Source organism: Ochotona curzoniae, unplaced genomic scaffold, assembly GCF_017591425.1.
Source record: "Ochotona curzoniae isolate NIBS_2020 unplaced genomic scaffold, NIBS_Ocur_1.0 contig_2235, whole genome shotgun sequence".
Classification (NCBI taxonomy): domain Eukaryota; kingdom Metazoa; phylum Chordata; class Mammalia; order Lagomorpha; family Ochotonidae; genus Ochotona; species Ochotona curzoniae.
This window is the reverse complement of record NW_024465384.1, coordinates 2,339,905-2,359,508: the sequence shown is the minus strand read 5'-3', so window position 1 is coordinate 2,359,508 and position 19,604 is coordinate 2,339,905. Positions and strand designations below refer to the sequence as shown.

Here is a 19,604-nt window from a genome sequence, read left to right as displayed (position 1 = left end):
AGCATCATGAAAGGCAGGTGAAATCATTTGATGTGGTCCTGCCAAAGCAACCACTAGCAGGCTGTTTTTGACAATTCTGTATGGCCCGTGAATACTATTATAAATATCTAAAAGGCCCCTTGGTAGGAAAAATGTTCCCCAGCCCTGCTCCGAGGCCTTTGTGTTTGGTAATTAAAGGCCTGTCAAGACTCCGGAAGTCTCATTTGGATGGCAAGCAGACCTTGTAATTCTCTGCTGCCATGAGAAGGATGATGGAAAAATAAAATTAGCAGATGTAGTAAGAGATAAGAAAGCCAACGATGTTAGCTTGTGAACAGGTTTGTGTTAATAAAGCACATCGAAAACGCACTGTGCACTTCCCATATCCGGTAGCACGCTGCTAAAAGCGACCTCACGTTAGAAGTGGCAGATTTGAACAAAGATCAGAGGGTAAGCGTGAAGCACATGTTTCGCCACAGAAGCAGTGGGTAACTTCAAGGATTGTCAGTATGGGCACCAAGGACCGTAAGCCGACTGCGAAGGAGATCACAGGAAATTTGAGTGCCCTTGTAGGCCAAGAACTCTGAGGTCAGTCACTTCCCGTTGGATCTCCCCCAAAGAATTGAAGCAGCCCAGAATCTTCCTCATAGGGTCTGGTGACATTGGAACAACAGCCAGAAGCCCCAGGTGGCCCTCAGAGATAAAAAGAACTGTAAATTTCCTTCTGGAGAGGAGCTTTCTTCTGGTCCTTACTTAGTTCCAGCTCGACTCCCCATCCTCTCTTGCACTGACCATCAGGGTCACTCAGTAGCCCCAAAATTACCTCCGATAGACAGAGACTAATCTAGAAAGCTTTGAACAGACAGGAAAAAGTCAGCTGGCCTGTACCCTGCTGGTCAGGCCCCCAATTTGGCTTTTTCTAGATCTCACGAGGGAGGATGTGGAGTTCAGTTATTCCTCACTTGCTAAGTTATTGGAGATTTCTCTGCCCACCCACGTAAAACTGTTCTACTCTTCAATTGTTAATATATGGGTTGTAGAGTTATGAGACTATTTTGATTATCCTAAAATGCATGAAGTTCTGTAAAATCTTGCTTGAATACTAAAAACTGCTAAGTTTAAATATGATAAAACAAACAAACAAACAAACAGAGAGTGAAGCACATGGGGCCAGTGTTGTGACACGGTGGGTTAAGCTGCTGCTGCCCCATCTTACAGCATAGTTCAAGACCCAGTTGCTCTGTTCCCAATCCAGCTCCATGTTGTTGCACCCGGGAAGGCAGCAGAAGGTGGCTCCAGTACTTGAACTTCTGGTAGACCTAGCTGGAGTTCTTGGCCCAGCCCTGGCCATTGAAGGCACTGGGTTGTGACCTGGCAGATGGAAGATCTCTCTCCCTCTGTCACTCCACCTTTCAAATGGAATAAATCTGTAAGGATAATGAATGTCATACAGACTCTCCTGGCCACAAAATCGAGTTCCACATAGGTAGTAATTTTCCAATCTTTTTGCCCAGTATTTACTAACGCAACAGCTTAGTGAAAATAGAAAAGATAAATTTTCTCAAAAAAGTTTTACACGATATGTGTCTTCATAAGAGTACCCCAGATAAGTAGTATTAAGTTAGATTAACATATTTTTGAAGTATTCTGTTGGTGGTTTTTTATTTTTAAAAAATATGGGTTAAGGCTGTTTGCTCTATCTCTAGGTGGAAGAGCTGGGGCGGGGGGTGGGGAGGAGGGCAGGCTGTTGTGTGTAAGACAGCTGAGCAGTTTCCAACGGGATCATCTGTTACTTGAGAGCAGTTGTCACATTTAGTCCTCAGCATGGTAGAAATTGGGTAGAACAAAAGCCTGAGAAAGGTGGCCCCTGTACTGCGAAGAACAGTGCAGAGCGGCTGAGTGAGTTCCAACAGGAGCGTGGATTTCGGTGGCCATCTGTGCTGGGCGTGGACTGCTGCTCGCCATCTGCCACTGTCCCTCGTCCCCTGGAGGGGTGGCTTCTCTGGTTCTAACCAGCAAACATTGGTTCCTTCTCCTCAGCCCAAGTGATGACCCAGAGTGCTCCAGGGTCAGCTGCTGGGTGCGAGCCCTTCTTAGAGAAGCAGCGCTTTACTGTCTGTGAAATGGGTCTCAGTGGTGCCTCCCCCTGCAGAGTGTTGGGAAGGCTTAGGAGACGGTCACTGCTGAGGCTTTGAGTGGGCCTGCTGCCCAGGAAGTGCTCAAGGCCGGGGAGCTGTCCTCCTGTCAGCACCATCCCGCCTTGAGTTGATGACACTTTGTGGTTGTTTTTCTGGTGTCTTACTATTATTTTTTGTTAGCCATTGTTTTTTGCACTGATCTCAGGAGAACTGATGTGGCTCCTGTGTTAGGAAGACAGCTGCGTGGTGGTCAGGTCTCCTGGTGTGGAAGGTCTGAAAAGGAGTGCTCCCTTAGCAGAATGTTTGGCAAGGGCAATCTCTGCATGAGAAACTGTCCCTCAGGACCCCAGGAAGCGGTGTGCCACGCGCCTTCACCCCGGGCCTCCAGGAGTGTGCTGCCAGTCCCAGAGATGTAGGGAGCAAGAGTAGGAGGGGCTTGCATCCCCAAGTCGGCTCCACGTTTAGTTGATAAGACAAACTCAAAATGGAAGGGCCTTTGCCGTTTCCAGCCTCACACCAGTAGCACCCACCTCTAATTGGTGTGTGTGTTTTAAGATTGTCATTTATCTTCTTGTAGTCAGTTTTTTCTTTTAAAGGAATACGTATCAATTCATTTAAAAAATGTATTTCATTGAAAGTGCTGGGGCTCAGTATTGTAGACAGTTTCTTCTCACACATTGTTCCCTCTTAGCCGTGGTTGGTTAAGAAATGTGACAAGAGCATCCCAGGACACATGGCTGGGCTTGTTGCAACTGGCTTTGCTGTTGATTCAACTAGGCTGTAGACTTTTGTCAAATTTTTGTTTAAAAAAAAAAAAAGAGCCCTTTTAAAAGCAGTGTGCTTTCTTTATCTTATAAGACCCACCTTATGCTCGTAAATTTTGTTTCCCGTCTTTAGGGATTCACTTCTCCTGGTTCTTGAAAACTGTGCTTTTCTTTTTTTTTTTTTTAAGATTTATTTATTTTGACTGGAAAGATAGATATACAGAGAAGGAGATAGAGAGGAAGAACTTCTATCTGCTGGTTCACTCCCCAAAAGGTTGCAGTGGCTGAAGCTGAGCTGATCTGAAGCCAGGAGCTTCTTCTGGGTCTCCCATATGGGCACAGGGTCCCAAGGCTTTGTGCTGTCCTCTACTGTTTTCCCAGGCCACCGGCAGGGAGCTGGATGGGAAATGAAACAGCTGGGATTAGAACAGACGCCATATGGGATGTTGAGGCATACAAGGCAAGGACTTTAGCCACTAGGCTACCACCCTAGGCCCTGTTTGTGCTTTCTTGCACCGTGGGTGTCAGGAGTATTGGATGAGTTACATCACTTCCCTGCCTCTGGCTTGTGAAGGACAGGGAGTTCCTAGCCCAGCAGCGCCTTTGTGAGAATAATAACACAGGAGAAAACTTGAGGTCCTTTTCTTTGGGGAGTCCTCCTAGCATCCCGTGGGGAACAGTTGCAGTGAGTTCTGTGGAAACATCTATAAGGACTGGGTTTGCATAGTGTCTCCAAGAGCCACACATGCGCGACTTGCAGGGTTTCACAAGTAGCCGAACCATTCTATAGACAGTGAGATTAAAAGGTTGATTTGAGTGTAAAACGTTGGAAGTCCATGCATGGATTTTTTTTTTCCATAATATATGTGTTTCACAAACTTTTCGAAGATCCCTGGTGGTCATGCCACAGCTTCTTTATGAAATGGTTGTGGAGGACAATTTAAAGAAATTATATGTGAGTCACAAATGTCCTGTGATTACTTGTATGTGAAGCTGTAGTCAGTTTCTGAGGTGCCAGGAAAGTCTCCACTGCCATTTCATGTAAGGAAAGCCATAGACGCTATGGGAAAAGGCAAGGAGAGGGAACCTCTGTCTACATTAGGGGTGATTTTTTTCCCCAGAGTAAATGGGAATGGAATGAAAGTTTTATAGTACTAAATTAGGGTACATGCACACATTTATTGAAAAGTTGGGATAAAAGGTGATGCTGGGACAGGTGTTTTAGTGCGGTGATAAAGGCATGACTTCAGACATCTGCATCCCGAATCTGCTTGCCAGGCCCAGCTGTCTGTTCATGGATGCCCTGGGAGACCTGATCGGAGTTCTGGGTTCCTGGCTCTTGTTCTGGCCCAGTACTGGCTGCGGCAGGCATTTGGGAAGTACATCCATGGATGTTCATTCATTCATTTCTTCTCTCTCTGTCTTTAAAATAAATATAAACTGGTGACCTTTTTTTTTTTTTAAAGATTTCTTCTTTTGTTTTATTATGTTTCATTTTATTTCATTTCATTTCATAGGCTCTGAGGTTCCCCCAGCCCCTTCCCGTACCTTCTCCCATGGTGGATTATTCCACCTTATTGCAGTATTACAGTTCAAATCCAGTCATGCATCTTTCATTGCAAGCATGTACCATGCATAGAGTTCAGCATCATATTGTCCAGATAAATTCAACAGTTTCTTGGGGAGACCATCTCTGGTCTAAAAGCAGAGCTGGCAGAATATCATCCTGACCAATTAAAAGCCACAACATAACATCAACAATAGTTTACAACATTATGGAGTTAATTGACATGGTATTGAGTGACCAATATGTTAGAAAATGCAAGTTCACTTCCTGTGACTACTTAATTGACATTTCTATTTTGGTTTATACACAACCGACTGCTATACACCTTAAAATGGCTATAGGGTACTATTCAGCTGTCTCGTGTCTATTTTCATTTTTGTATTTAGCAGTTTATGGTGTTGAAGCGTAATTTTTACTGAACTTGGCAGATTTTAGGATAGACCAAACTGGCTTATAACTCTAACAAGGCATATGTCAACAGTTAAGGCGCAGAACAGTTTTAGGAGGGGTGTGCAGAGAAATCTTCAATACCTTAGTGAGGAGTAACTTATTTTCGTGTCCTTCCTAGTAAGGTATGTGTGAGTCCCCGCTGACCGTTACCTGTCTGGTTCTAAGCGTGCCTTGTTGTTCTCTGTCTATCTGTTTTAATTTTTTTGTTTGTTTTTTGTTTTGTTTTGTTTTGTTTTGTTTTGGGGGCGGGGGCGCGCCGGAGCAACCCTGATGGTCATTGCAGATAAGGGTGGAGATCCAAAGTTGGAACTGAGTAAGAACCAGAGAAAGCTCCTCTCCCTAGTCCCGAAGGGAGTTTACTGTTCTTCTGTTTGTGGAGACTGCTCAGGGCTCCTGGCTGTTGTTCCGATGGCATTGGATCCTGTGAGGAAGGATTTGGCCTTCTTCCATCCCATGTGGGACATCCAAATGGGATTGGATGACCTCAGAATTCTCGGCCTCTGAAGGCACTCCAATTTCCCGTGGTCTCCTTGGCAGTTGAGATGTAGTCCTTGGTGCCCGTACTGATAGTCCTTGGTGAGGGTCTGGGTGTCTCCATGGGTTGGGATACAAGCCTCCTCCTGTCCACCTGCTCCACTCTGGGGTTTCCCCCTGCTCTGTGCATATGACCTGCTATTAAGAGGTTGTTGGGATCGCTCTTGATTCCCCCTGTATGTCTTTGTAGTTTTACTATTGTTTAATGCTGATTCAAGTCTGTTGTCTATAAGTTACCTGTTATGTTCTTGATAGGTTATACTTCACGTCTTCCTCACACATTTTAAGGAGATGAAAGATTTCTCTGCTCTCCCACCTCATTACCGAGAGGCATAGGGTCGTAAAAGTGTATTAGGTTTTACAATTCTTTGATGTAGAGCATAAGCAGTCTGACTCACGTTGATTATTTGTTCACTGATTACATCACAGTATCTTATTGCATGTGATACAGGCTCAAACTGGTGAACTTTTTAAAAGATAATGCTTATTTCTCACAATTTTTGAAATGCCCACATGTCTTCTAGTTCATATAACAAATTAGAAGACTATTTTAAATGTCCTTAGTCATGCTTGCTTTCACATAACACAGAAGCACAAGATACAATAAAAGAACATTTTATTCCTCCCAGGGTCCCTGTGAACCTGACAGTATACTTTGAGAGCAGGCAGCTCAATTAGTGTCATCCTTTACCCTCTGAAATATCTCAGGATATTATTGGATAAAGTATTTTGGTATTCATAAGACCCGGTTATTTCAAAGAGATTTTATTTGACGTTTTCCAGTGACAGCCAAGTGCTTTAATGAGTTTTGTTAGAATAAAATAAGTGGCTCCTGTCTGGAAAAACTAATTAGAGTACTTAATAGGTTTAAAGGAGTCCTGTGTTCTTGTGCTGAATTTCCTACCTTTGATCCGTAGCCCCAACTTTATGTCTGTACAGATTGAGCAGGAGAAAAACGTTGGGATTGTTTTCCAGCATTACACTGTGTATGTTGTTTCACATGTAAGAAGAAAAAATATTGTTTCTGTAAGACTAAAGTTAACATGCTTTGTCATATCCACATGGATATGAAGGAAGTAGTGGCATACTATGTTTTGATCTGCTCTTTTGAAGTCAGTTTTAGGGTGGGCACTTGGTCTAACTGTAGAGGTGTGATTTGGGGTCCCATTATTGGAGTAGCTGGTTATGACACTCAGCTCCAGCTTCTGATTCCAGCTGCTGTGAATGGAGATCCAGGGAGGAAGTGGTATTGGCTTCTGCCTCCAAGTGGGTCACCTGGATTGAGGTCCTAGCTCCTGACTTCCACATGCCTGTCTAAGCCGTGTTGTTCTCCTTCCTTCTCTCACACTGCCTCGTGTCCCCACCTCTCTCTCTTCCCTCTTTCTCTCTGAACCTGTATCTCTCTGCCTTTCAATTAAAGGAACAGATCATTTCTACAGAAGAAGGTCATTTCATTTTCCCTTAACGGTGGTAAGTGTTAATGGTAACTGCTATACATTCTAAAAGAGTTTAGAGCACGATGTTTTTGTAAAAGATATACACATCATGAAATTAAAAATATTTTCTGTGGGGTATGATAACAATAATAATAATAGTTAATATATGCTATGAACTTATGCTAAACAGTTTACAAAGGTTGCATTTGGGTTTTCTGGCAAAATAACCAGCTGTGTCATGAAGAAACACAATTCCCGGTTCTAGAAAGAAGATGGAGATTGTAGGAAGGGAGAAGGAAGAGCTGTTCCTGGTCACGTAGAAGACGGTAATCGACTCAGCAGGTCTTCCTTGGATAAGATCTTTGCAAGTGGAGATTAAAATAGAAACACTTGAAACATGTAGTAATTTTAAATTTAAAGCACATTTATAAATGCAGATAACAGTGAATGTTAAGCACCTACTCTTTAAAACTTGAATACCATTTAAAGTACTCTTGAGTTAATAACTGAAAATATAATAGTGGCGTTTTGTAGAATTGTTGGAGTTTAAAGAAATATTACAAGACTCCAAGGCAGGTGAAATGATTTTAATGTCCATCCAGTTGGGCAGCTACCTTTTTGCTAAGAACAAGAAGCGCATCAAACAAAGTAAATGTTTCTTTAATAGCAATTATCTATGAGAAAATCAATAGCTATATGACATTGGATAAATATATAATGAGGGGTTATTTTGTGACAGAGCAAAAAGCAGGTTAAAAAATGTACAATGTTTAGGATTCTGATTCAGTTACTTCAATAAAGGTTTGCAATGCAAAAGTTTAGGATTCCAATCCTATCACTTCAATGTAGACAGTAAACAGCATGCCTCTAAGGTAACTGTCCTTCCTGGGAATTCTAAAAAGTCCAAGATCATTCCTGTCTCCTGTCTTGCTTCCTGGTATTCTAAGAAGCAGGGTTTTCCTGGGCCTGGCGCAATAGCGTAGTGGTGAAAGTCCTCTCTTTGCCCATGCTGGGATCCTATATGGGCGCCAGTCCTAATCCTGGCTACTCCACTTCCCATCCAGCTCCCTGCTTGTGGCCTGGGAAAGCAGTCAAGGACGGCCCAAACCCTTGGGACCCTGCACCTGCATGGGAGACCAGAGATTGGCTCAGCTCCAGCCGTTGTGGCCGCTTGGGGAGTGAACCATCGGACTGAAGATCTTCCTCTCTCTCTCCTCTCTCCTCCTTTCTGTATATCCGCCTTTCCAATAAAAATAAATAATTCTTTAAATAAAGAAAAAAAGAGAAGCAGGGTTTTCCCATAAACAGGGTGCAGGTATTTCTCAGGAGATTCCCGAGTTTCAGAGATACATTCACCTTGACAATTAATCCTATCACAGCATTCGTTGTCTTTTTTGTTGTTGTTGTTACATCAGCCTTAATTGTCTAAGGTGGAGGGTATGACCTATAGATAAATTCTGGATGCTGTTTGTTTGGTTTTGTCAGAAACAAGTGTGGAAGGCCATGCCATGTGTGGAACAAGCACACACGTTCTCTTTGATGCTCTCTGGAGGTGCTGCTTTGGACAAACAGGTGTATTTTTCCTTTTAGACTTGGAAAATGTTTCTGTGAATTTTGAACTGGCAAAATATACCTGGTAAATTTCTCAAGTCCTTGCCTCATATATCATAACGCTTTTGCCTCTAAAACAAACTTGAGACATGGTCAGTACATGTTATAAATCCTACTTTTATTTTCTCTGCAGCCTTCTACTGAAGGGGTTTTTGGAAATGCTTTTATCTGGAACCACAATATTAGTCAAATGGTATTTAGATTTATTTTTTCTTGAGGAAATTTGTTTTCTTTTTAAGAGAAAGAGAAATCCATTTTCACTGAGATTATATGTAATGCCCATAGCAAAATATTTGAAAGATTTCCAGTCACCCTTATGAAGCTTTTAACTGGCTTGGCTATTCACCAGATACTGTATTATGAATGAGGTATTTTTAGACTGACTTACCAGAACTGCTGAAATGAGAAAACACATTGCAGTTTCATTTGTAACAATGGGGCTGCTGGTTCTGCTGCAAAGCTTGTAGAGGTGTCCTTGCCCTGCCAAGAGCGGCTTAGGACTGCAGCTCTGTTGCACAGAGGTCATTCAGCGTCTCTTTCACTGTTGCAGGTGGAGCGGGAAAAGGCCATCCTTCTGGTCAACCTCCAGGAGTCCCAGACACAGCTGGAGCACACCAAGGGGGCCCTGACCGAGCAGCACGAGCGCGTGCACCGGCTGACGGAGCACGTCAACGCCATGCGGGGTCTGCAGAGCAGCAAGGAGCTCAAGACTGAGCTGGACACTGAGAAGGGCCGGGGTTCCGGGGAGGAGGCCCATGACTATGAAGTGGACATCAACGGCTTAGAGATCCTGGAGTGCAAGTACAGGGTGGCAGTGACAGAAGTGATTGATTTGAAAGCAGAAATTAAGGCTCTCAAGGAGAAATACAATAAATCTATAGAAAATCATACCGAGGAGAAGGCCAAGTATGAGAGTAAGATCCAAATGTATGACGAGCAGGTCACGAGCCTGGAGAAGACCAGCAAGGAGAGTGGTGAGAAGATGGCCCACATGGAGAAGGAGTTGCAGAAGATGACCAGCATAGCCAATGAAAATCACAATACCCTTAACACAGCCCAGGACGAGTTAGTGACCTTCAGTGAAGAACTGGCCCAGCTTTACCACCATGTGTGTCTGTGTAATAACGAGACTCCCAACAGGGTCATGCTGGACTACTACAGGCAAAGCAGAGTCACACGCAGTGGCAGCCTTAAAGGGCCTGATGATCCCAGGGGACTCTTGTCACCACGATTAGCCAGGCGGGGTGTGTCATCCCCAGTAGAAACAAGGACCTCATCTGAACCTGTTTCAAAGGAAAACACAGAAACCAGCAAAGAACCAAGTCCAACCAAGACCCCCACCATCTCTCCTGTCATCACCGCCCCACCATCTTCTCCCGTGTTGGATACAAGTGACATCCGCAAAGAGCCCATGAACATCTACAACCTCAATGCCATAATCCGGGACCAAATCAAGCATCTGCAGAAGGCTGTGGACCGGTCTTTGCAACTGTCTCGCCAGCGAGCAGCGGCACGAGAGCTGGCCCCCATGATCGACAAAGACAAGGAGGCCTTAATGGAAGAGATCCTCAAGCTCAAGTCCCTGCTGAGCACCAAGCGGGAGCAGATCGCCACGCTGCGGGCAGTGCTGAAAGCCAACAAGCAGGTAACCCACTCCGCAGGGCTTGCTAAACTCTCCGATTGTCTAGACGCGTTGGGTATCCATTGTCATTGAGGCCAGAGTTTAGATCCTTGGGTGGTGGGCGAATGAGACAGACCATGTCCCAGGGCTGAACTAGAATGGTGTCATTGTTCCAAATGAGTGGGTGGAAGGAAGAGCAGGAACAGGTATGCCCAGTGTGGTGGAGGAAGAGGAGGAAAAGTTAAAGCAGGAATGCAGGAGATGACCAGCTGCAGGTGCACTTTGGGCACTGCTAAGCAAATACGGAAACCATAGCTGGTGGGATGGGCTGGCATGGCCGCTTACACATCCAGGGAGACAAAGCCAGAAAAACAGGTGCCCTGGCAGGCAGCTGGGGCAACAGGATGTAGGAGTCTGAGAGGCAATAGTCAGGCCCTGGCTTTGGAACTGGGGGAGTTGAGAGTCAAGATGCAATTTCTAGAGGTGAAACAAGATTGAGAAGGAGAACATTGCCCTTTGTCTTAGATCTAGAGAAACAAAGAGTCCTGGTTAATCCAAGGAATGAGGAACTCAGGGGTGACCTGTCAGAGGGAGGTGATGGAGCATTGGCAATGGGGGAGAACTGAAAGATGCACACAAAACCAGGAAGCTAGTTACATGTGGATTACACAGTATGGAGCTGTGTTAGCATGTCAGCAGTGTGAGAGCTAGAGCAGGAGCTCGGCTGCACCAATGACCTCAGGCCTGAAACATAGGGTCACCTGTGGCAGGCCTTAAGCCACAAGGAGGTTGTCCCAGCCGTTGCTCTGTCCTTCAGGAATAAGTAGGAATGTGACAGCATTCACCAACCTGATGTATATAGAGGTCTCCTTGATGACTAATTTGATTTTCTATTCATGAGTTGCACCTACGTAGAAGTGCTATGAAATATGGGTGGGAAAAATACTTTGAGCTTCCATTCAGTTATTGCTCTAAAATATAGCCTTTGATGCACCTATGTGAGAAAGGAGCTGTGTAAATGTTGGCATTGAAATGAGAAGCAACAAATGTCAGGTGTTTTCTTGTAAATGCAGGCAGGGCAGGTGAGCAGCAGGGCGTGGGGATACGTGCTTGTTGGAGATGAGGTTATGTCTGAGCCAGATGATGTTTTGTTTTGCCCATCATCTGGGGGACTCCACGTCATCGTTAAGTCCTCTACCAGGCAGCTTTCTAGTCTTCATCTCAAGTTCACAGAGTGTAGCAGGTCAAATTGGAGATCGGTAGCAAAGATAAAAATATTATTTATCAAAATAGGACTTTGTCACCCTAAGGAAGTAAAAATGGCTTGGGTGAATGTCAAATTTGAGGAATCTGTTCCCAATTTAGGCCAGAATAAAGAAATTTCTTGGCACCACTCTGCTGTAATTCAAAGACTCGATGATGAAGAGTGTTTATACATCACCAATGCCATGTTGGATAAGACTTGCAACCCTTACCCAGCACATGAACTCCTGGAGCATTCTTGGTCAAGCCACTTCTCCTGACTTTTTCCTAAAGATTGAATACCCAGAAGCCAGAACCCTGATGTATGAAAGTGTGCAGATGCATAACTGAAGCATGGGGTAGATAAGAGGAGGCCAGCAAGCATTCAGCGAGTCTGTATTTCCAAGGAGGTAGAAAGTACGCAGAAATGAAGGACCAGGCACCTGCTAGGAATTCCATCCACACAGATTGTCACTGTTGACAGGCAGCACATTCCCAGCCTGTAAGAGTGACATAAACCATGCCATAGGAATTCCAGAGTGGAGCATATCATTGCTCACTAGGTAGCTTTTCCTGGTAGTTTGTGGTGCCAATAGGATCACCACCCACATGGTCTCAGTAAGAAAACTTAAGGGAAACACATTTCTAGCCACACAATTGTCCAAGGAACACCCTCCATCAAAGAGTCTGTGAGAAAATAGAATGAAAATAGAAAGTGGCTTTTGTTTGGGCGTCAAACTAGCCTATTGCTGGGGCTGATGTCCCATAAATAACGTTATTTTCAGCAGATGTCAGCCGTCAGATTCAGACACCATGAAATGTTAATTATGAATGCTAAAACGAGAGATCTGGGGTACAGAGAAAAAACAAATCTTCCCGTTTTAAAATAGGCGTTTTGTGTGCTCTTCACATTTGTTATTGCATATGAGGATATTTTGGTAGACGATGTCTTCTGATGAAGTAAGCCAATGTGTGGAGCCCCCTGTCCTAGCCCACTCTTAGCTGAGGAAGGCTCAGAGAAGCCAAGTGCACAGCTCCTCCCGCCCACAAGAGGGCTCCCTGGCTCAGTTCGGCTGGGTGACCCACTGATGTCTGATGAGGGGGACACTGCAGAAGCAGCTCCCCGTGTTTCCTAAAGGAGCTGAAAGACAGCACAGAGCCAGTCCCTGAGCTTGTTTCTTAAGGAAAAGGAGGGGTTTTGCAGAGATGACTGGATGCACAGAGGACCTTGTGTGCCTTCATAGGGTGCTTGTGCTGGCCTCTGTGGCTGGATAGGTCGTGTTTTAGAACACACTGGATAGCGAGTTTGCTTTGGAGGGCGTGGAGGATGCGGTGAGCCTGTGCTGTCGGTTAGCTGTCTAGAACGCCTTGGTTCTGCAGAAGGTTGGTGCCGTGTGCAGAGCAACAGAAGCACAAGCAGAGTTGGACACTGAGACTTTTCACAGATCGTGAATGGGCTTGTCTTCCTGGTGAGATCTCGCCCCCTGTCATCTCCCTCCTCCCATGCCTCCCGACACTAGTTTTATGGCTCAGTATTTGTTGCATGTACACTTTCACAACTTAAAAAACTAGTGATCTGTTTTAAAAAAATACGTATCTAAACTTAAAAAAAATAATAATAACCTACCATTGTGCTACCATTGTGGTACAGTGGGTTAAGCCACCACTTGAGACACACCTGGAACTTGCCTGCATCCCATATTGAAGCACAGGTTCATGTTCCGGCTGCTCTGCTTCCTATCCAGCTTCCTGCCAATGTACCTGGGAAAGCAGTGGAGGATGGCCCAATACTTGGCTTCTACCTTCCATGTGGAGTTCTGGGCTCCTGGCTTTAGGGAAGACCAGCCCCAGCTACCGTGGCCGTATGAGCAGTGAACCAACAGATGAAAAATCTCTTTGTCCATCTTCTCCTCTCTCTTCTGTGTTCTCTAACTTTTAAGCAAATTAATTTAAAAAACCCACCAACTCAACAGCTGGCATTTTTCACTAGGTCCATTCCAATCTTTTGAATGTTTTTTTTTAATTGTAATATTTCTGAAGATCCCTTCAAAAATTAGTGCTCTAGAAAATATGTAAGTATCTTATGAGAAAATCCTCATTTTAATATGAAGCTAAATTCAACCAAAACTAGGAAGAAGCCATTTAGGAATCAAAATGACCCCAGACCTCCCCAGCCTGTCGTTGATTTCAGCGGTCTGTTTTTATCAGTGCTAGCGGTTTGTGTAAGAAAGTTGAAGCTGTCCACTTCAAGCACAAAAGGAAATGTTAAAAGCCAGGGGTGGTCTTCCTGGGGATCCCACAGTAAAGGCTCTTCCTGCTCGGGACAGACTTGTTCATTAGGTGTTAGACTTTTTCCTACATCATGCACTGCCTTGGTTTACATAAAACCTGCGTGTTTGGCGTGGATCCCAGATGCATGCCATGTGCTTTGCCTCAAACAGGCATGCCCTAAAGGTCTTTGTTTTTGTGCATTGATTTAGTGTGTGTGTGTGTGTGTGTGTGTGTGTGTGTGTGTGTGTGTGTGTTTCATTTTCTATTGTGTGCCAGGTTAGCTCTTGATCTGAAGCATTAGTAATTTCAAGACCTTCAGACATGCCTGTATACTGGATTCAAATAAATACTTCATTTCATCCAATGTTTTAGAACTTCTACTTTTACAGACATTATGAAAAAATAAATTTGCCTATAATCCACTTTTTTGAACAAGTTATATACAAAGACTAAGAAAATGATGGGTTCTTTTTTAGTTCTTTTCCTTAGACATAACATGAATATATAATAAATCGCAGTGATCTATGTCTTTTATTTATGTTTCAGGCCCTCAGAGTGCCAGTGATACAGAAATATTTGAATATAGTTGTAAGCCATGTTTCTTTGCTAATTTCTTTCTTTTTTAAAAAAAGAGATTTATTTATTTGAAAGGCAGAGAAAGGGAGATACAGAAAGGGGAGGGAGAGAGATTTTCTATCTGCTCGATTCACTTACCGATTACCCTCGACAGCAGAGCTGGGCCAGGCTGAAGCCAGAGGCCTGGCACTCCATCAGGTTTCTTACATGGGTGGCAGGCCCACATGGAATTCTAGGCTCCTGGTAGGCACTTGGGTAATGAACTAGCGGAGCAAAGATTCATTTTCTCTTTCTCTCTCTCCCTGCCTTTCAAATCAGTAATGTTAGCTAAACCAGTTGATTTTCCATTTGTGAAATGACACACCAGGTGTGCAGGCAGGTTTGTGTGGTGTGGGTGTTGGTGTGCACCTTGTAAGCGCTGTGCTGTTTCTGCTGCAGACAGCTGAGGTGGCGCTGGCCAACCTCAAGAACAAGTATGAAAATGAAAAGGCGATGGTGACGGAAACCATGACCAAACTTCGGAATGAACTGAAGGCTTTGAAAGAGGACGCTGCCACCTTCTCATCCTTGAGAGCCATGTTTGCCACAAGGTAACTGTTTTGCCTTCCTGAAGTTGGGTGTGGGCCAGAGGGAAAGACTTGCTAAGTCTGAGAAGACTGAGTGAGTTTGGTGCATGGCCAAGGACCTTGAAGTGTGAGGAGAGCCCTTGACCTTCCACGCCCACTGTTTGAACCAGAAGCACCCATACTGCTTTCCAGAGCTGATACTAGTCCCCCTCAAGGAGGCAATTCTGCTCCCTAAAAATATGCTTAAATTAATGTTACAGGGGTGGGCTCCGTAGTATAGTAGGATAAGCCTCTGCCTTTGGTGCCAGTATCCCTGCTGCTCCACTTCCTATCTAGCCCCCTGCTGATGTGCCTGGGACAGTAGTGGAGGATAACTCAAGTCCTTGAGTCCTTGCACCCATGTGGGAGACCCAGAAGAAGCTCCTGGCTTTGGACCAGCCCAGTTGCAGCCGTTGTGGCCATTTGGGGAGTGAACTGTGTGGTAGGAGATCTCTCTGTTTCTCCTTTCCCTGTAACTCTGCCTTTCAAATAAAAGTAACAATTTTTTAAAAAAATAAATGAATAGATGTTCTCCAGAGAAGATACCTTCATTATCAGATCAGTATTTATCATGGCAGCTAATAAAAACTTTATGACTTGTGAACTAAGTTACTATTTTTAAACTTTATTTACTTTAAAGGCAGAGACGGGAAAAGAAAGAGAGAAGGAAGGAGAGAGATTCAGAGAAGAGCATGATCTTCCATCCTATAGTTCATTCCCCAAATAGCCAAACCAACCAATGCTGAATCAATGTATCCAGATCTGGCATGTGGGAGAAGGCGCCCACGCCCTTAGGCCATCTCCGGGTACCTTCCAGGAGCATTAGCAGGCTGCCAAAGCAAAATAGAGCAACTGGAACTCATATTCTGAGACGAAATGCTGGTGTTGCAAGCCAGTGGCTTAGCCTGATGAGCTGCTGCAATGACCCCTAAGTTATAATTTTTAAAATGTAATCATGTATGTGTGTTTATGTATATATGCCTAAATATGTATGCAAATTTTTCACACAGTCCAAATGATTATGCAAATACTAGTTTCAGCCTCCTTCCGGCAGTTTCATTATGAAGTACTGCTGTATTTAACTTTCTGACTTGAAGCAGTCAGCAAGCGTGCCCTGATTCCAGAGGCTTGGCATGCGGAGATTCTCAGTAGATACCACTGAAATGCCTCCTTTGCTGTCGCAGTGCAATGCCCCTCCTAAAAGGACAGTTCTGCATCTTGTGTGATACAAAATTCACAAACCGCTGCTGACTGTACTTGCAGATTAAGTGTAACTTACCTGTAGGTGACCCACATACAGGAGAGAACAGCTGGGCTCTGTCAGAACCGCCCAGAGTCTGCTGGGCTTCCTTTGTGTGTTAAGTGAGAGATGGTGCAGACTTGACCCTGGTCACTGACATGCTGGCAGGTGGCAGTGGGAAGGTTGGATCCAAATAACTACTTGGGGAACTGGCTGGAGGGACTCAGATGGTGGCATTTGGGGGATAGAATACAGCCCCTCTTTAATGAAAGAAGTCTGCATTGCATTTAGGATCAGATAAACACAAATTTCCTCTTGAGAAGAAGATAAAAATGATTTTAACTGAGCTTTTAAAGCCTCAGTCTTCTTTAGGTACGAATCGTCACCCCCAGCTCGTCCATTTTCAGACGTTTTCTCAGGGATGGGAGCAGCCTTGCTCCACAGGATTTTCCCACTGCACTGTAGTCATCTGACCAGCGACAATCAGTCCTGGGTCCTGAGAGTTACGTGGGGTTTTGCTAAGCTTCGATCTCCCCATGGTGCTGCTTTACACACAGCATCAGCCATCACAGGACCCTCCCGGGGGTCAGGTTCTCACACCTCAGGGCCTGCTTTCCCCTCGCAGGGCCTCAGGCAAGAGCCACTTGCAGAGTTTGTGCCTTGTGCATAACTGCCTGAAGTCGCTCTGTGTGGGTGAGTGAAAGGTGCTTGTAATTCAGATCCTAATGGGCCGGAAAACTCAGGGGATAACTGAACAATGAGCTGGCTCTTCTACTCCACTGCTTCCTTCTGGATGTAACTGGGATCAGCTTGGCCATTGGTGGGGAAGAAAGGTCCCTGGACATGCATTTGTGCTGCTACAGGACAGGTGGAAAACCTGACAGCCTGTCCCATCTGTATCAAACCCTGGGTGCATCTTAGCTTCTTTCTTTTTTTAAAAAAGGATTTATTTATTTATTGGAAAGTCAGATATACAGAGAGGAGGAGAGACAGAGAGGAAGATCTTCCGTCCGATGATTCACTCCCCAAGTGACCGCAACAGCCAATGCTATGCTGATCCGAAGTCAGGATCCAGAAATCTCTTCTGGGTATCCCACATGGGTGCAGGTTCCCAAGGCTTTGGGTCATCCTCCACTGCTTTTCCAGGCCACAAGCAGGGAGCTGGATGGGAAGTGGAGCTGCCGGGATTAGAACTGGCACCCATGTGGGATCTCAGGGTGTTCAAGGTGAGGACTTTAGCCGCTAGGCCACGCCGCCAGGCCCACATCTTAGCTTCTTAAACAATGTGAGAATGTCATTGAGAATAGTGTTTTCTGGCCACACTGGAAACAGGAGCATCTGCAGTCAGGAGTGTCCGCAGTCTGCAGCAGATTAAAATAAAGCCTGTGAGCATAGGACAGGAAGGAAATGTCTTCTTGAACACCTGATTCTTTGGAAGGCGGTGGGCATAGACTGTAGCATACCTGCACATGGATCCATAGAGTGTTATGCCATAGACAGAGCCACTGTCCTTCCCAGCACGGGCTGGGGACATTTGGGACACTCGTTGCTCCTCAGCTACTGCCACACAGTCACTGTCCCTGGGTTTATGTGACCCCGAGTAGACCCATGTCTCCATTGTCTGCTCCATTCTTTGTAGTTCTTCTATTGCAGGTTATTGCCATGCTGTGGCTGGGATGGCTTGTTTTAATCTCCAAATCCCAGTCTCATTCACTACGTAGTTCCCCCGTAGCCATGGGATACATTCCGGTACTTCCAGTGAGTGCCTGAAACTGTACATCATACTCAACCCTTGTATACACTGTGGGTTTTTCCCCTGTACATCCATACCCATGGCTGTTATCTGTAAATTAGGCACAGCAAGACATTAGCAGTAACTGGTACCAAAGTAGGACAACCACCGAAATACTGCGGCGAAAATGACATGAATGGGCCCTGGCGTGTGTTTGTAGGCCTCCACTGAGCACGGTCTCCGGGCTGGGCACCAGGACGACCGGCTGGGCTTTGTGGGGAGAGTCCCTCCTTTTGTGTCACGGAGATTCCCTCTCTGATCGTTCTTCCTCTCCTGAGTCCAGATGCGATGAATATGTCACCCAGTTGGATGAGATGCAGCGGCAGTTAGCAGCCGCGGAGGATGAGAAGAAGACTCTAAACACTTTGTTGCGCATGGCTATCCAGCAAAAACTCGCCCTGACGCAGCGGCTGGAGGACTTAGAGTTTGACCATGAGCAGTCCCGACGCAGCAAAGGCAAGCTTGGGAAGAGCAAGCTCGGCAGCCCTAAAGTAAGTGGGGAGGCATCAGTCACCCTGCCCGCCATAGACACTTACTTCCTGCGTAGTCAGGGCCCACAGACACCCAACATTCGGGTCAGCAGTGGCACTCAGAGGAAAAGGTATGCATGCAGCGATCTTCACTAGCGGGGGCGGGGGCCACGGGAGGGAGCGGTGCACTCGTGGGCCCTGGCTGCCCTGCCGGGGGCCTCGTGGGCCGTGGTCTGTGCCGACTGTGTGTGCTCCTTCCTGTCCTGGACCCCGCCTCGTCCTTAACCTTCATAATAGCACTTGGAAGCGTCTGTTGATGTTTGTGCTGCTCCTGATGATATGCGTTAGTGTGCCTGTCCCAGTCTTTAAAAAAGGGGGGGGCAGGGAACGAGCAGGTGAAAGGTCAACACCGGGCACAAGACCATTCTCAACCTTATCGAGGCCCTGCCCGCAGTGCTGGTTCCCTGCTGCTCTGAGCCGGGGTGCCGGTGTGGATGGATGGGCTCTACTGGGGAGAGGCCTGCCCACATCTCCACGTCCCCACCTTTGGTGACAGACTGGCCTGGGCCAACTCTGCTTCTGTGAAATGGGGTGGAATACAAACAGTCCTTGCTTAGAAGCAGGTTTCTGTGCTTTTTTCTTGTAGCACATGTGTCTTGCTTAGAGAAACTTCTCATAAAATGTTCAAATGGCTCAGTTTTATAAGCTTTGTCCAGAGTCCTAGCTGTCAAGTTATTGACCCTGTACTCCCAATTGGTGGTAACCATTTTTATTTTTAGAAACTTTCCTTTTCTATCTGGGGATCATATTAACTGTGCTAAATCTCTTTTCCAGCATCCAGAAGTATTTTCTTATAGGGTTTTATGTTGATGTGAAAACTAAAGCAATTAGCAAATATTTTAATTTATAGATGTGTGTGTGTGTGTATATATATATATAAATATTAAAGTAAATGCAGATATAAATGATGTTGTCACTGATGAGGCATTGAAAGATAATTAAAGTAAAACTTTTTTGTTTCTTATATGTATTTTTCTTGGATCTCCTGCAAGACAATTTTCACCTCCCCTTTGTGATCAGAGCCGTCCCAGGACACCAGGGGCTTCCTACCTACAGCATTTATTAAGAGTTCCCCCTGATCCCACCTCCACAGAATCATTTCTTCCGAAGGGCCCCCCTTCCATGAGTGAATTCCTCCAAGGGCAGCGGCTCAGCAAGGAAAAAAGGTTAACCGTGGCTCCACCAGGTAAACATTTTTTCCTTGGGTGCATGTGATGCAAGCGGTTAGCCAGGTAGAGGGCTCTCCCC

At 45.3% G+C, this 19,604-nt stretch overlaps 1 protein-coding gene across 3 annotated transcripts in view; it reads left to right on the top strand.

Annotated features, from left to right (window-relative positions):
- The window catches only part of BICD1 (BICD cargo adaptor 1), a 156,828-nt gene that overhangs the window by 113,233 nt on the left and 23,991 nt on the right, over positions 1-19,604 (top strand). For 2 of the 3 annotated variants that reach the window (XM_040972213.1, XM_040972214.1), the window contains exons 5-8: positions 9,030-10,124; positions 14,628-14,779; positions 18,110-18,427; positions 19,349-19,542. In XM_040972213.1, coding sequence (XP_040828147.1) covers positions 9,030-10,124; positions 14,628-14,779; positions 18,110-18,427; positions 19,349-19,542 — 1,759 coding nt within the window. The remainder of the gene's footprint in view (positions 1-9,029; positions 10,125-14,627; positions 14,780-18,109; positions 18,428-19,348; positions 19,543-19,604) is intronic. The other variant, XM_040972215.1, reaches the window with a different exon arrangement.